The 18,638-nt window shown below is 39.7% G+C and overlaps 1 protein-coding gene and 1 long non-coding RNA gene across 7 annotated transcripts in view; one reads left to right on the top strand and one right to left on the bottom strand.

Annotated features, from left to right (window-relative positions):
• LOC5571724 (broad-complex core protein isoforms 1/2/3/4/5) overlaps positions 1-18,638 on the bottom strand; it is an 82,074-nt gene that overhangs the window by 35,822 nt on the left and 27,614 nt on the right. For all 6 annotated transcript variants that reach the window (XM_021839377.1, XM_021839381.1, XM_021839382.1 and 3 more), the window contains one exon: positions 13,425-14,312. In XM_021839377.1, coding sequence (XP_021695069.1) covers positions 13,425-14,312 — 888 coding nt within the window. The remainder of the gene's footprint in view (positions 1-13,424; positions 14,313-18,638) is intronic.
• Positions 4,023-4,955, top strand: LOC110674865. The gene is made up of 3 exons (XR_002499249.1): positions 4,023-4,321; positions 4,386-4,512; positions 4,578-4,955. It is a non-coding gene; the product is annotated as an uncharacterized LOC110674865 (long non-coding RNA).

The following is an 18,638-nucleotide window of genomic DNA, read 5'->3' as shown; positions in this document are numbered from 1 at the left end:
GGAAATTAAACCCATCAGAAACGATTTCTGAGGCACAAGTAGCCGTAGCGGTAAACGCACAGGAAGCCAAAGCTGAGAGTCGTGGGTTCGACTCCCGCAGGTCGACGATCTTCTCGTTAAGGAAGTTTCCTCGACATCGCAGGGCATATAATATTTTCACATGCAACAAAAGGTCAATGAGCCTGTGCACACACCAAAATTTTATTGCTGTAAACCAGCAAATTTTTGCTGACATTTTTTGTGCTGTAAATTCAGCAATCGATCCAGCAATATGAAATTTGCTGGATCATTCAGCAAAGCAAATTCGCATAAAACTGACAGCTGCTTTACTGACCATCCAGCAAAGTACATTTCCACTTGCTGAATAATCAGTACTTGGTTATTTGTTCCTCTAGTGAGATTTTTAGCTGCTTTTCAGCAATTTTGGATCACCAGGTCCTGGTTGATGAAAAGTTTAGGTAAAAGTCTTGAATTATAAAAATGCTACTCCGTTTCATAAATATTTATTTAAAAAGTCAAGCAATGTTTTTTTCCTTTTCCTTTCCCCACCAAGTACAGAGGCTAAGCACTATTTCCCGTTCCGGATTTGTTACCATCCTAGAAATAAACACTTGAGTTATTTTTAAATATTAGGTATTCCACTTAATACATTACTTACTCAGATATTCCGAGGGATAAAAAAGTATGGCTAGCTGGGTTACATTTCCCATTAAACTCCAAGCTGGCAAATGGTAACAGTGGGAGAAAAATTTTCTTGTTTTAAGTTTCTCGGTTGACAGGTACAACTTTTGCTGGAGTTCAGTAATTATGTCTACTGGTTTACAGCTTGTCATACAAGTTACTGAAAATCAGTAAATCTGATTGTGTAGACAACTATCCAGCAAGCCAGATTGCTGAATTTCAGCAAACAATTTCAGAAGTGCTGTACATCAGTAAAATGATTTATTGCTGAATTGGTTTCAGCAAACGAAATTGCTGGAAGACAAATCGAAAATTTGGTGTGAGTTCATTGGCAAAGAAAGCTTTCAGTTGATAACTGTTAGGGTTACCATCCGTCCTGATTAAGCAGGACATGTCCTGATTTTGAGGTTCTATTGAAGTGTCCTGATTTATTTTTCATATTTTAAGTTTTGTCCTGCTTTTTCTACTTGCTGTTAAAGAATTTCAAATGAAAAAAACCTTTAAGGGGGCAGGATCCGTCATTGATTTTAGAATTTTCAAAAGCAGTTTTTTCGTCCAAAATCAAGAAAATTTTCAGGAAAATGTGTTCACTGAATTGTATTCTCCAAATGAAACATAGTGAACACATTTTCATTGTAAAATTTTCAGTTTTGAACAGAAAAACTGCTTTAGAAGTTTCGATGATGACGATGATTACGATGACGGAGCGTTGAGCGTTAATATCGCTGTCAGAATGGAAGAGATCTTCGAAACTTCTAATAATCGAAGTTTACCATTAGCTTTAGCAATCATGAGAACATTACAATTTTTCTTATCAGCGTTTAACATTTTGATGCATCGCAAGGAATGCCCTCATTTGAATACCATCTTTTTGGAACTCAAGAAAGTACCGAATGGCAGAGCTCGTACTATTGCTATCATCATAGAATATTCAAGAATGCTGAAATAATAGAAACTACGGCCGAAACTACTAAATTTTACCAGGGGATGCACGACTGCCTAACATTTTGCACTCCACATAGCTTACTATGAATTTTAGGAGAGATTTCACACAAATGCTTCTCATAATCATATGATCTCTGTTAGATTTCTCTCAAAAACTAAACAAATTCCTAACAATTTTCTGACGTTCTCAAGAAGTTTCTAGCCAGATCTTGCTGACGAGATTGCTGCAGGATCTCTTTGGATATCTGAATGGATATTTTGAGACTCTTGGCAAATTGTTAAAGAATTCCTATGTGTTTTTTTGGCAGGATCCTTGATTACATTTTAAGCTACAGTTTGGCAAGGAGGATTCTTTCTGTGGATTTTGGCATACTACAAACAGTAATCACAGACAAACAGACGTCACACTCTTACTATTGTCCATCGACCACCTTTTCAACGGTCGATTCGAATATATTGTAGGTAGTCAATCCACCAACTACATCGTTTTTGTTCGCGTTTGACGTTTACACATTACTGCCACCTGTTGGCCCATCGGCCAAGCACAGTGATTTTAGCATTGGGCGTACATGTTCTTTCAACTATGATTTTCGTGATCGTGATTTGTTCCAAGTGTTACGTCTGTTTGTCTGTGCAATAATCTTAATAAATTTATTACCAAAGATCCAGCTAAACCATTGTGAATCTTTGGCGATTTATAAGATACTTGCGTAGTTGAAACACCCAAGTATTTTCGAAAAAGTTACAGATTGTTGTCTTAACAAAGGCTATGTATATCTGCACATACCCGCTAATTGGATGAAATAAAAAACAAATTTCTCTATCAGCCTCTAATGAAAATGAAAAATTTTTTTTTTTTTCCTAAATTCCAAATATTCCAAACACTTATCCTTGAACAGTGATTTTTAAAGAAATTAATTCAAATTGCTCTATAGGATGACCAATTTTTTTACATTACAAATCCTTAACAATAATTTAATGAAAAAAAAGCTTTTGAAATCTTTGCTGTTCGGAATTTGAGACAAAATGGAACTTACAAAAAAAATGAAAATAGGAAAATGTCCTGATTTTGAATCTCCAGGAAAAAACAGAAAACAGCCTCTAATGAAAATGAAAATTTTTTTTTCCTAAATTCCAAATATTCCAAACACTTATCCTTGAACAGTGATTTTTAAAGAAATTAATTCAAATTGCTCTATAGGATGACCAATTTTTTTACATTACAAATCCTTAACAATGATATAATGAAAAAAAGCTTTTGAAATCTTTGCTGTTCGGAATTTGAGACAAAATGGAACTTACAAAAAAAATGAAAATAGGAAAATGTCCTGATTTTGAATCTCCAGGAAAAAACAGAAAACAGCCTCTAATGAAAATGAAAATTTTTTTTTCCTAAATTCCAAATATTCCAAACACTTATCCTTGAACAGTGATTTTTAAAGAAATTAATTCAAATTGCTCTATAGGATGACCAATTTTTTTACATTACAAATCCTTAACAATAATATAATGAAAAAAAGCTTTTGAAATCTTTGCTGTTCGGAATTTGAGACAAAATGGAACTTACAAAAAAAAATGAAAATAGGAAAATGTCCTGATTTTGAATCTCCAGGAAATGGTCACCCTAATAACTGTGGAAGTGCTTATTAGGCATTTCACGGCGAAATTCTCTCTCTTTTGCTCTTCAACAAAACTTGAAAACAATGGTGCCAGTACCTGTCAACTTTGACAGGTACTGGCACCGTTGTTTTCAGATTTCCCGAAGAAGGAAAAGAGAGCGATTTTCTGATGACGTCACCGTGCAATGGGCAATAGGAACACTCCAGAACACGCCAAAAAAAAAAGATCTGAAAGTTTAGCAAAAAATTTAGGCTTCCGTTGAAGTTCTGCAAGTGGTTTTCTAAACGCTTCGAATAGCATTATTTTTTCTTTTTTCACGCTGTTTTATAAAAAAATACTTCAACAGGAAATATTACTGATTTATTTGATCAGGCGAAGTTATTAGCGAAAGAAAGAGGATCGACGAACAGGAACCGCGTTTTCAAGCATATGAAATTTACCTTTTTTTATTTTCTCTTTTGATTATAACCATTGTTACAATGCTACAACAGTGTTTCAGAGAAAAAAATCCAAAAATGTTCGTTACTGCAACATTACACCTAGTCATTGTATCAGCTACCTCTTTGTTACCAATATTGCACATAAAAAGGCACTTTTGTGATCAGACATATTTTAATATTTTTTCTTCATTTAAGTTTTCGCCTGTATGAAAAGCTACGCTAGAAATGCGCACAGTCATCATCCATCATCATCGCGAAAACTGACGACGATGATTGAAAAATCCCAGGTCTCCTGTCATTTGACCTGCACGGTGAAAATTGGAAATACTAATTAGCTTAGTGTTTAATATTTCCTTGACATTTTTCATGTTTATCACTTGCGATGCATATGAAACATGCACTACATGATTATAATTTATACTTTGTAATGAATATTTACCGTTTATCTTTTCTTGTGCATATGCATAACCTTTTGCTAATCTTGGAACTTGTAGAAATGAATTTAATTTTCCTGACAAACCAGCAAGCAACGACACGTTTGCTGATAGTTTTCCATCATTTTGTTTAACTATTTCGTAAAAAATGCTTGAAAATAATGGCAAAAATGGATCGGGCAGCTGAAATTGTATGCAGAGGTAATTTGAATATTAAAAGTTCTAATTCCAAATCAAATCATTGAGGATATTCAATGTTTTTCAGTAAGTTCCATCCAGCGTTCGAATGGTGGCAGCGGGAGACCTTCAAAGCCGGATGTGACCAGTAGAAAGCCCATTCCAGAGCGCGATCGAATGTGCGACATTTCCAAAATTACTTTTATTCTGACAAGGTAAGTCCGGAAGTTATTTTTGTAGATTTTTTCTATCATACAACCGTAACATTTATGCATTGCAGGAGTACCACACGAAGCAGACCGTGTTCCGTCGAATTCTTGCAAACTTCTCTCCCTGGATTACACCTCATATGGTCGATAAACGCAAGCAGCTATTCAAATCTCGATTCAAATGTACGTAATTTACTCTCCATCGGACCACGGAGTGAGTCAAGGACACTCAAGAAAACATGGACTGGTATGCAGGATGATGTCGAATCGAGAACGCGGTGAGCTACACGATGAACCAATACGACTTGGGTGAAGCCAGCTAATGTGTATTTATAATATGGTTTTGTATTTAATGTGATCCTTAATCAGATGTGTAATAATTGGTTCAATAAATATAAATTATTCGCGGAATAATATCGTGAGATTTTTCATTTGCTTACAAAAACGAAACAAAAAAACAAAATTTTAAGAAATTTAGAGCATTATCATTCATTATGCATTGGAGAAAATAATTGTGAGATATACAGTTGTGTTCAGAATAATAGTAGTGAAAGCCGATTTTCATACAAAATGCTCAACTTTGGCATGCTGTAACTTTGTTTCCATATGAGCAATCGACATGAAATTTTGACAGTGAACTACAAATATTCTCAAATTTAATATCACAAGATTTGAAAATTTTCACACTACCGGCTAAAAAGTTAAGCACCAGGTGAAATCGCTCAAAATAATAGTAGTTTTTCTTTTGCAAATTTTGTTCAGCAACAATTTTGTAAAAAATTGGGTTGTTTATATATTCATAGCTTAGGTGGAAATGGTTGCAACGATAAATAAAGAAAAATTCAAAAAATTAAATTACAGCAGATCTTTAAATTATTAAAACTACTATTATTTTGAGCGATTTCACCTGGTGCTTAACTTTTTAGCCGGTAGTGTGAAAATTTTCAAATCTTGTGATATTCAATTTGAGTATATTTGTAGTTCACTATCAAAATTTCATGTTGATTGCTCACATGGAAACAAAGTTACAGCATGCCAAAGTTGAGCATTTTGTATGAAAATCGGCTTTCACTACTATTATTCTGAACACAACTGTACATACGTTGCTATAAAAGTAGTTTATACTAGCAATGCATATTAGGTACATATTCATTGCTTGGGGTGAATAGACCGAATATGGTTTTAGTATGACATTTACTCTATTTAGCATATATTTTTTTAAGCGTGTACATGGCAAAATGAACCACCGCACACCAATGGACTTCGATATGTGTTGGGTCCCAGTTGTTATCACAACACCATGGAAGCAACCAATCTCAAAATTATATATTTTCAATCACAGCAACCCTTGTATGACTATATAAGGGCACCGACTGACACCTCAGTCTTCATTAGTTATTTGACTTCCAATAAATTAACATTTAATTGTAGCAGTAAAAGTCAAGCTCTTTTCATTCCGGAAGTAATCCGGACATAACAATTTGGCGACGAGTATTCAAGAACCCCAGGGAAGCAATGGAACGGATGGAACAACTACAGCAAGCAGTACTCCAAATGGCAGAGCTCCTGCAGAAGCTAGCGCAACCAACACCAACCCCTAGCAACCCGGAGCAAACACTCGAGGCCTTGGCAACCAACATCAGTGAATTTTCGTTCGACGCGGAAAACGGAGTCACTTTTGACAAGTGGTACAGCCGGTACACGGACCTGTTCGAGACGGATGCCAGGAATCTGGACGATGCTGCCAAGGTGCGCTTGCTGCTGAGAAAGTTGGACACGCCGTCACACAGTCGGTACGTCAACTACATCCTGCCGAAGCTTCCAAAAGACGTCGATTTAGCCAGCACCGTCGAAACCCTCTCGAAAATTTTCGGCGTGCAGACCTCCATCTTCAATAAGCGGTACCACTGTCTCCAGCTAGTCAAGTCAGAAGCGGACGACATCATCACGTACGGAGGGAAGGTGAACCGTGCATGCGAGGATTTCGATTTCAAGAACATGAAGATCGACCTTCAAATGCTTGGTGTTTGTGTGTGGCCTCAAAGGTCATTCTAACGCAGACATCCGAGCCAGGCTACTTTCCCGAATCGAAGGCGAAACAGCAGAAGCTCCCGTCACTCTCCAAACCCTGATCGACGACTATCAGCGGCTCGTCAATCTCAAGGCGGACACATCGATGATCGAGCGCCAATCATGTTCGAAACCATCGGTCCACGCGGTCCAGGAGAAAAAAGGAAACTCTCATCAGCAGTCTTCAAAAATGGAAGGTAAATCACCTCGTAGTCCTTGTTGGCAATGCGGACAGATGCACTTTGTGCGCGATTGCCCATTTTCCAACCACCAGTGCAAGCAGTGCAACCGGATTGGCCACAAGGAAGGGTATTGTGGCTGTTTTTCCAAACCGAAATCAGTGTCATCCGGGGAGGAGAAAAAACATGCCAAGCCACAGCCAGCAAACAAATCAAGCAAACCCCGAAAAGCCAAAGCCAGAGGGGTGTACATCGTGAACCACATCGCTGAAAGTTCCAGCAAGCGTAAGTACGTGCCAACCTTTATCAACGGCGTTGCTACCAAGCTGCAACTGGACACGGCAAGTGACATCACCGTGATCTCAAAGCAAACGTGGAACTGTTTGGGTAACCCTCCGATGAAAAAACCAACGATCCAAGCAATCAACGCGTCGGGTGAACCGCTTCATCTGATGGGTGAGTTCCAGTGCGACGTCAGCATCAACGACAAAACCGCTCGGGGAAGATGTTTCGTTACGACGGCTGCCAACCTCAATCTGTTAGGCATCGACTGGATTGAGCTTTTCGAGCTGTGGTCGGTTCCCCTCGACTCCGTCTGCAAGCAAGTAACGGCGAAGTCGGTCGACCAACAGATCCGTGAATTCCGAACGAAGCACGCGGATGTTTTCAACGATTCACTGGGACACTGCAAGAAAATGAAGGTAAAGCTTTTTCTAAAACCAAATGCCAAACCTGTTTTCTGTCCCAAGCGACCAGTTCCCTTCAACACGATTCCGATGGTCGATGCCGAAATCACACGGTTGCAAACGTTGGGCATCATCGAACCTGTCGACTTCTCCGAATGGGCTGCTCCCATTGTTGCAGTGCGTAAACCGAACGGCCGAGTTCGCATCTGTGCGGACTACTCTACGGGACTCAACGAAACGTTGGAACCCAACCACTATCCGCTTCCAACACCGGAGGAAATCTTCGCCCAACTCAACGGCAGCAACGTTTTCAGCGTAATAGACCTCTCCGATGCGTACCTGCAGCTCGAGGTGGATGAAGAGTCCAAAAAGCTGCTCACCATCAACACGCATCGTGGGTTGTTTCGTTTCAATCGCCTGGCCCCCGGAGTGAAATCAGCACCTGGTGCATTCCAACGTGTGGTGGATGGAATGATTGCGGGCATACCTGGCGTCCGCTCTTTCATCGACGATGTCATCGTGTTCGGAAAGGACATGAAGTCACACGCAGCTTCACTCAACCTACTCTTCCAGCGACTAAAGGAGTATGGCTTCCACGTCAAAGCCGAGAAGTGCCACTTCTTTCAAACACAACTCGGTTATTTGGGGCATATCGTGGACCAACGAGGCATCCGTCCAGACCCCGAAAAAGTGAAGGCTATCGTTGCACTCCCACCGCCAACCAATGTCTCCGAACTTCGATCGTACCTGGGTGCGATTAACTTCTACGGCAGGTTCGTGCGCAATATTCACGAACTGCGTCATCCGATGGACCAGCTGCTGAAGAAGGACGTGAAATGGCGATGGACTCCGGAATGCCAGAAATCTTTCGACCAGTTCAAGGCGACGCTTCAATCAAATCTGCTCCTGATGCATTACGATCCCAAGCTTCCAATCGTCGTGGCAGCGGACGCATCAAGCACTGGCATCGGGGCAGTCATCTTTCATCAATTCCCTGATGGCAGAATGAAGGCGGTGCAACACGCTTCGAGAACGCTCGCACCCGCGGAGCGTAACTATGGACAACCTGAGAAGGAGGCTCTCGCGTTGGTATATGCGGTGACGAAATTCCACAAATATTTGTTGGGACGACATTTCACACTGCTGACCGACCACAAACCCCTCCTGTCCATCTTCGGTTCCAAGAAGGGCATTCCGCTACACACTGCGAATCGACTTCAACGGTGGGCACTCACTATGCTGAACTACGACTTCGAGATTCAACATGTGTCTACAAGCGAGTTCGGATGTGCAGACCTGTTGTCCCGGCTGATCGACCGAACCAAGCAACCCGAGGAAGAATACGTCATTGCAACACTCAGCCTCGAGGAAGATCTGGTAAGCATCCTTTCCGACGCCGCCGAGAAGGTACCTGTTTCTTTCGCAGTGCTGCGGAAGGCAACATCAACGAACGCCACACTCCAAACCGTCGCAAAATACATCCGTGACGGTTGGCCCAGCTGCTCCAAGAATCTTCCCGCTGCAGTTCAATCCTACTTCCAACGCCGCGAATCGCTCAGCATTGTCGACGGTTGCATCATGTTCGGCGACAGAGTCGTCGTCCCCGACGAGTTCCGACGAAGGATTCTGCAACAGTTCCATCGAGGACATCCGGGAATGGTCCGGATGAATGCGATTGCACGAAGCTTTGTGTACTGGCCCGGCATCGATAGCGAAATTGAAGATTTCGTCAAGCGCTGCAACCCGTGTTCGGCTGCAGGCAAGACTTCTACCAAGACGACACTGGAATCCTGGCCCGTTCCTTCCAAACCCTGGTCGAGGATCCATATTGACTATGCAGGTCCAGTAGATGGGGTCTACTTCCTGGTAATAGCGGATCCTTATTCCAAGTGGCCCGAGGTGCACGTAACCAAATCGACGACAACGAAAGCCACGATTAAACTGCTGAATCAAACCTTCGCAACATTCGGCGTTCCAGAGGTAATCGTTTCGGACAATGGCACCCAGTTCTCAAGCCACGAATTCCAGAGTTTCTGTACCAGTCAAGGTATCCGCCACATTCGCATCGCTCCGTATCATCCACAATCAAATGGCCTAGCCGAAAGATTCGTGGATACCCTGAAGAGAAGCCTTCGTAAAATCCGTTCAGGGGGAGATACACTAGTAGAAGCTTTGGTCACATTCCTGCAGGTTTACCGCTCCACTCCAACCAGTGACCTGGACGACAAATCACCGGCCGAGATGATGTTCGGCAGACCGCTACGCACCGTTTCATCATTACTCAAGCCAAGCAGAAGCGAAGGAGAAATCATATCCAGAGACAGGACGAAGCAAAACGACGCTTTCAACCGGAAGCACGGCGCAGTCAAGAGAGGTTTCCAGCACGGAGATACCGTGTTCGCCAAGGTTTATCAAGCAAACTCCTGGCAGTGGGAACCAGCAACCGTCATCGAGAAGATTGGATCTGTAAACTACAATGTGTTTCTTGAGGAGAGACATCGCTTAATACGGTCGCATGCCAACCAGCTAAAGACACGTGTTCAGGAAAGCAGTTCAGCAAGTCAGCCTTCTCCACTATCGATATTCTTCGATGGTTTCGGACTCCCAACTCTAGTAGAGACTTCGCCAACCGGCATTCAGGACGATCTTCCAGTGCCGCAGCAGTTCGAAGAACCACTGACGGCCAGCCCAGATATATCCTACCTGACGGAAGATTTCTCAGAGGATGAAGCCAGAAGCAACAACGGGTCCATAAACGAACCAGCCGAGGACGAAACTCCGAATGAAGCTCCAGTTGCAACGGATGTAGCAGCCCAACCGACTACACCAATCCTGGAGAGAGGACGGCGCATGATTCAACTTCCAGCCCGGTTCAAGCCATATTGGATGATGAAACCTTAAGGGGGGAAATGTTGGGTCCCAGTTGTTATCACAACACCATGGAAACAACCAATCTCAAAATTATATATTTTCAATCACAGCAACCCTTGTATGACTATATAAGGGCACCGACTGACACCTCAGTCTTCATTAGTTATTTGACTTCCAATAAATTAACATTTAATTGTAGCAGTAAAAGTCAAGCTCTTTTCATTCCGGAAGTAATCCGGACATAACAATATGGATATGGATTGGACCAACGACAGCACTCTCCTCTACCTGCTCGGTATGAGAGAAATAGCAATAAGAACTAGGATATAAATAGATTCTGTATATATGATCCTCGGCATAGTAGTGGCCAAGTGCACGGAGTGCCTAACAAATAAAAAAAAAATATAAAAAAAAAGGTCTTAGAAGCTATTTTTCATGCATTTTACAACAAAAATATTTTTGAAATTTTTAAAAATGTATGGATTTTTTAATTTTTTAAGTTATAACAAGATGCGTCATGAACTTTGGTTAAACAGTAAAAATGTAATTTCTGTCAAAAAATGATCAATCATTTAAAGAAATTTGATTTTTTCATTAAAAATCATGTTTTTGAGTAGTTTTTGTTAAATAACTTAGTCAATTGTTATTCGTTGTATAAACAAAATATGAAAGTATTAAGTTGCTTTAAAGCTTCCAGAGCATGTAAAATTATCTGGAATCGAATGAGTATTCATGAAGTTATGGTCAAACAAAAATGATTTTTTTAGTAAGAAGAGGAAAAATTTGGTGAAAACTATTTTTAACTAAGACTAGTTTAGGTTTTAGACAAATTTTATATTCTACAAACTTTTCACCAATTTAATTTTGAAAAGAATGATGCCAAGATTGGTTGGACAATAACAAAATTATGGAGACTTCACTGAAGGCCATATTTCATAACATAAAAGTTCACCTCAACATTTGAAGTTTCCATTTTTATGCGATTTGAATTCAGAAGAGCATACGAATTTTTGGTGTTAAGACATTTCGAAACATAAGTCGCATCCTACTCGTTATAGGCAAATTTAATGCGCCACCATCATAGAGGTCGCTAGGGAAGAAGGAGAGAAATGTCATTGAAAATGTTTGTTTACGTCCAAAATTCAATTTTTTGACCCAAAAATTAGCTCATAATCAATTAATTATTAAACTATTTTCCATTGGCATAATCAATTCGACCCTTTATTCTTGCGATACGCGTGCTTTCATAACAAATTTAACCACAAACAAAGAATCCGGAAGTTTATAACCTATGTAGCCAAACACCAATTTTCCAATTTTATCCCACTAATCGTACATGAGCACTGACCGGATCTGTACATTTTCGAAGGAAAAAAAGTTTATCATGTTTTTCAATGCTCTCTGATCGTCTACAACATAACTATTCCGAGAAAAAGTGTAATATGTGTGCTCTTTCCTATGCTGCACACGGTGCGTTCTCAAACCAACCTCTTTTTTGACGGTTCTCCTACTAGCCACCAAATGTCGAAGTGATCGTTCAGCTTTGAAAATATTAGCCTATGGATGACGAGACCTATGTAAGAGCAGACTTCAGGCAGCTTCCGGGGCTCCAGTTTATTACCACTCACCATAATTTAGATGTCCTTGAGGACGTTAGAAACCAGAAGATTTAAAAGTTTGTCAAAACAAAAACAAATTGTGTATAACGAGCGAATGGAAAGCGAACGAAATTCGTCTGTATTGACGTAATCATATCGAAGAATTTTTTTTCTCTGGTATTTAAATGCGCTCCACGCAACCCACATAAACTTAAATCAACTTGCTGTATTGCAAACGAATACAGTCGAATTTCGTTCGTTGCACTCTCTTAAACGAAGGCGAACGTAATTTTCTGACATAAGACGCTATTTATCAATGTTGGTAGCTCTGTTTTTCTTTTGTTCTATGTTATTTGACAGCTCAAAACTCAGCCCGATTAGTGAAAGTCTTTCACTAAGTGGGCTACAGGTATAGTGCAACGAACGAAAGTTGACTGTAGTTTTTAACCGTTTGTTTGTGCTAATATAACTGTTGATGTGAGAAAATAAATGTTTCAGCAAAAAAGATTTCGCCTTCCTCGATTGTTAATCCTTAAGCGACTATTTGTTTACAAACATTAAGTTGCCAATGGGAACCACTTCTCTCAGTGGGAACCAGAGATGTTTGCTTGTTATTTTCCAATGGGGTTGTATGGGCGGTGTCAGGAGGCTGTATTAGCTAGAACATCTCGATCTAATCTAAAATATAGTTACATGAACAATAACGCCCAATGTTAAAAAAAAACACTGAACAAGGTAATTAATTGGCAACAAGATGGGAACAAAAAGAAGTTCCTACTAAGTTGTTCGCTATAAGCCTCTTAAACAATTTTAAAGTTTTGAAGTCCTAATGGGGCGAAACATTATTTTTGGTAGTTACAGTCAAACACGTAAACTCAATATTTTATATCTCGATATCGAGTATCATAGTAAAATTTGGTTTTCATGGCTACTTCGATGGTCCCTTGAAACGCAGTACGATTTCAGTCAATTTGCAATGCAAGTTTTTCTGCTTGTGTGGCGATTTATTTGCTCAATTTACCTTATAATTCACCAGAAATACAAAACTTTATCCTTGAGACGCGCAAAAAAAAAAATTATTTTTGTTACACTGTGTTATTCAGATATGGTGCATTGCATCATCGTATGAATAGCTAAATCAGAGCTCTTTTTTCTCTTAAGTATCTTTGGAAGCTGCTTAGCTTGTTCTTCGACTGCTTTCAAGATAATAAAACTATGAAAATGAAGCTGCTTAGAGGGATATTGACCGATGTTAAACAAGCTAAATTTCTTCAAAAGTGCTCTTTTTTGGTCCAGGTTTTAATATGGTACGGAGTCTTGTAGGGCGGTTAGATTCATAAAATAAGCTGTGTGTAAATACAACATAGCTGAATTACAAAAATACGAAGCGAAAGACTGTATCAATATAAAAATTAAGTAAAATCATAAGAAATAGTGCAATAGTAAGCATTCGACAGGTTTCTAAAAGCTCTTTCAATAAAACATCAAACTCAAAAATATCAATCAACACTTACCCGCCGGAATGTCCATGTGCCCGGGAGGCACTCCGCCCTTGCCATAATCCGAGCCGTAGTCTCCCGAATAGTCCATCGATGTCAGTTTCAGCGCCCCTGCGCCAGGTCCAGCTCCTGTGGCACCTGCGGCCACCGAAACCGGCCCACTATTGCTGCCATTGCCGCTGATCGACGCCAAACTGGTCGCAATGCCGCTAAAACTGCTATTGGTGTGATCGAACCCTCCGAACATGGGATGCAACGCGGCCGAGGCCGAAGTCGGCGTACTGGAAAACCCCAGTTTCATTGCAGCCGCCGCGGCAGCAGCCGCTCCCATGGCCGCCGCCGAAGTTGCCAAGTTTGTGGGGCTTTGCTGTGGGGAAGATAGACCTTCCGCGCCCGTTTCCCGTTTGACATTCGCCAGGTCAAACTGACGGGCCGAGGGTGTGGCCGTGGAGGACGATTGTTCGATCATGGAGATTTGCGGCGATGCAGGGATGAAGGCCTCATCCGAGCTGAGATTGTCCATGCAGTCGGAGTTGCTGTCCTGGTCTATACTATCGCTAGAGCGTTTTGTGGCTTTGATGGGGTAGCCGCCGATAAACGCCTCCGGAGTGGCTTCCGCCGCTCGTTTAAGGTTTTCCTTGGCCGCTGCGGTCAGGTAGGAGTTCAGTTTGGACGGATCCAGCTGACTAGTGCTGGATGACCGGTGGGCCAGGATCGGTGTGAGCCCCGCAGATGGCGTTGGGCTACGGTCGTTTTTGTGGGAAGCGGTCAGACCTTTGATCTGGAGGGTTTCGGCGATTTTCATGAAGCACTGCAGCTCGGAGTGTTTGACGTTGACCTCGCCCTGGTACATGAACTGGAGCAGCTCTTGCATCACGTTGACGGAGACGTCTTTGAGGACCACTGGGGAAAGGGACAGAGAGAGAGAGTGAGAGGGAAAGTCATGAGAAACTATTCAAGAGAGGAAGCAAAGGGTGTCGCCAATCGTGGACGGTATTTCCGAATTTTGTGGATTCAGGCATGAGATCTAGAACTTCATCAGGGGAATCAAGTTATCCTTCCAAATCGCAAAGAAAAAAGACTGCAGCGTTTTGCCGGAAACTTTTTAAAGATCGCTAACTTCTTCTCAAACATCTTGAAGAGAAGAAGCACAATTTTTTTACTTATGACGGCGAAACTAGGGTTACCAGACGTACTCTTTTAAGAGTACATGTACTCTTTTTTGCCTTGAATATTGGTGTACTATTCTTTTTTGCTAAATGAGCTCATGTGTACTCTTTTCCAGGTACTACTAAGAATTGCCGAGCGAATAAAATAACCTGTCGAAGAAACTAACCCAACAAAAATGTTTGTTAAATACCAGTTAAACAAATCACTATCAAGCATGTTTCAGCTGAATAAACTGGTATTCAGCTAATAATGTTACTTGGGATGTTAACGTCTTTCCAATGATATGATAACACAGGTGAACCATCAATTTCATAAATATTGGTTTAATTGAATTGGTACGATTAGCTCAATAACTATTACAAAACAATAATACGCTAATTTATTTCACTAAATACGAAAATAAGTGACGAAACAATCATACTATTGATAAACAAACAACTAACTATTGTTTTTCAGTTAAACACTTTTTGGCGATGTAATTGTTGAATAAGATGTTTAAATGAAAAGGTTTGACACTGAAATATAGTACGAAAATACAAAAGTAAATTATTAAATCAGTCAGACTTCTATTTTTCAAAACGTTTTAACCTTTCGGTCGTTGCGCGGTTTGCCACTGTCAGATCCACCGCGCTGCTATTGTGAACGAAAAGCGAGGTTTTTCAGCAGTGTTGTACAAAATACAACAGCGCGACGACTGAAGTGTTAATAAGTCTTTAGTAAAGCTCAGGCTAAAGCTTTTTCAGGAAACACACCTTATGTGAAATTCAATATCATTTAAAAAAATGAACGATTTTCTGCACAAGCTGCATTATTGTAAAAATATTGTATTGAATCGATTATTTCAAGGTCAATGCCCAACTTAATAAGCTTTCTCTCTGAAAAACTTAACAGTGATTAAAATGTAGGAGAAGTGGCTGTAATTATTAATCTGACAAATGTTTGTCCTTTTTAAGCAAAAAAGTCTACATTAGAAAATATTTCCATTTTTCCAAATCAAGCTTTCGATTATCAATACGGATAGCAAAGACAAAGAACATAAAAGCTGGAAATATTATCAATTTAAAACATAGTCACGTGAACATTTACGCCCAATGTTAAAAAACCGCGAACTAGGTGGCGGTAGTGAGCAAAACTCAAACAAAAGCGACACGAGCGCCACGAGTGGCTCGTCGGCCAACTACCAAGGACTAGAACTGGTTGCTATTATGTTGTGCGATGAAAATAATTAGAGTATTACGTCTGTTTGTCTGTGCGGATAGTGTGATCAACGACTTGAAAATTAAGGAAAAATAAACACAACTAAATTAAGACAATCACATGAGTAAATAGTACGTTTCCAATTTTTCAAGATAGAGTAGGTGTACTCTTTAGTACTCTTTTACAAAGCTGAAAAATGTACTCTTTCCGGTGAAAGCAAATATGGTAACCCTAGGCGAAACTGAACGTTTGTTCTGTCTTTGTTCGTCATGAAAGGTCTCTATAAGTCTATAAGTCACCTGAAGAGATCAAAAATATAAAAAAATAATTTACTTAGATCATAATGAAAAAGAGAACCCAATCTGGTATTCTTCGGAAAGGGTTTTTTTCTCAAGAATATTATTTAGTTCACTTTAACAAAAGTGATCTAAGGCTGTGAACAGTTTCACCAGTTCGTTTAACTATTAGTTAAAATTTGACATTTCAATAGTTATTTTCCCCTCAAATGGTTAAATTGAACATCGCAGTCGACCCATTTGAGCTTTGACAGTCGAGTAGTTATTTTAGAACAAAGTTGACAGATGATTAGTTACTCTCAAATTCACGGGAGCAAAAAATAACTTTCGAACTGTCAAGTTTAACCATGCTCCAGAGCAGGGTTATTTCTAACCGGAGGGGAAATAACTATCGAGCTGTCAAATTTTAACTAAAAGTTAAACAAACTGGTGAAACGGTTCACAGCCTAAACAATATTGAAGAATCCCACTCAGTGCCGTCGGTGCTGAAAGTGGGGTCATGATTTGTGGATGTTCTTCTCACGCTAAGAGCGTCTGTCCTGTGAAGGAAGATACTAAAAAGTTTGTATAGAGCTTAGTGACATTTGAACACACGTAGACTAGCACACGCTCGTCATACACAGTTTGTTTTTGTTTTCCTCAAAGAAACTTGCACACGCTTTCCAGACTCATCAAAATGCATATGGAAATATTACCCAATTTGAAAAATTTATACCCGGATTCTGGGTGTTTTCCGAGACTGAGTGCATATTGTTTTCCTCTAAGGTTCACAACTACATCTACACTAGGGCACCCATACCATTGGGCGTGATAACCACTATGCGCAAATTGCGGGGGCAACAATAAGTCTAACTTTTGGGATTACCTTTCGCGTAGGCGAGTCGTCGAGGCGTATAAAACATCAACTATTTTCGTCATTCGAAACCAAAGTTTTTGAAACTTTCTTTTGAAACACAGCTTGGTAAACATACTTTCAGAGCTGCCTATTTGCCTTTTCAATTCACTGGGCAGCATGTAAATTTGTTTCAAAATAACTTGCGGAAATTAACTCGCAAAAAGTAAAAAAGGCCATGGTGACTTTAACGCCAAACATCGCTCATGGAATAATTCGCAAAGCAATTCCAATGGCAGAATTTTATTTGATAAGTGCTCTGCAAGATGTTTCTCAATTCAATACCCTGATAGTCCTACTTGTTTTTTTTTTCTTCTATGTACTAGAATCCCTTCTTAGCCGAATGCCGTTTGGCCGAATCACGAACAAAAATTGCTTCAACTTATCAGGTAATTCATTTGTTGATTTTGATAATGTGACCGAACGTCATATTTGTCGCTATATTAGTGCTTCAAGAGAATAATTAAAACAATCCGTTAATTCAGGACGAAGTTTTGAACTCGCGTCAAGACTCTAAGTCGTTTCTGGATTACCAACGGTGTGCTAGGTGTACTCCTGATTGATTTTCATCAGAATTTTTTTTCTTCTTTCAAACATTTCGATTTGTATTGGTTACATAACCATTGGCATTAATAAAATAAATAAATTATATTTTTTTGGGAATTTTACCTTCTTTAAATTATCGGCAGTTCTTTGTAGTTATACTGATATAATATTTTTTGCATTACACTTGCTCTAATTTTTATAAGAGATTTTTCCTTCTTTTGATCATAGGCTGTTCTTTTATATTTGAATATTTTTCATAGTTTATTGGAATTATGGATTATAATACGCTCATAAAGAATCATAATAAAAATATATTATTTAGCACAAGGGTTAATTTAGGTAACATTTCATTCTCCTCCAAGATTAACTTCGCACCGTTGCTTTCGTATATCAATAAATCGAACGATTCAATAAACGTAAAATAAACTCACTGTTTCTCCGTCGAGAAAAGAAGAAGCCAAAACTCGTGTTTGCAATAACTATGAATAAAATCGCTTAATACGATTGGAATCATTGAAGCGAACCGATGCTACATAAGGACGAATAAATCTTAAACTGTCTTTTAGTAACTGTCAAAAACTGTCAACGCAATGCGAAAACCTCTGCTGGCTACTATTACCGCTAGCAGAGTAGTTTATAATTGCTTTCATTTAGGATGTTCTTCTTTCAGCATTGACTAATACTAAAGAGCTGTACATACATGATGATTTATCCTTCTTTAACGTGAAGATGAATCGATGCCAAACTTCAAATTTTTAAGATCACAAATCTGGAGAACCGAACACCCGTTTGAGCTGAAAACTTTATCGATTGGTCACACCCAACAAGTGACCAATCGATTAAGTTTTCAGCTTAAAGGGATGTTCGGTTCTCCAAATTCGTGCTTTTGAAAATTTGAGGATTGGCTTCGATTCATCTTCACCTTAAGAATAAATTGTTCTTTGAAATTCATTAAAAATTCATGGTAACTATTATCTATCATCTATTATTTTCAAATTCGGCCAAACGACCATTTCGGCCAAATGCAGGGCTGTTACAAAAATCTTAAAATCGTATCCGCGAAAATCGCGACTTCAGAAATTCTAACCACGCCTAGGTACTTTAATCCGCGCCTCAAAAAAATCTGTT

This window comes from Aedes aegypti, chromosome 1, assembly GCF_002204515.2.
Source record: "Aedes aegypti strain LVP_AGWG chromosome 1, AaegL5.0 Primary Assembly, whole genome shotgun sequence".
Lineage (NCBI taxonomy): Eukaryota > Metazoa > Arthropoda > Insecta > Diptera > Culicidae > Aedes > Aedes aegypti.
This window is presented reverse-complemented; position numbering and strand designations above follow the sequence as displayed.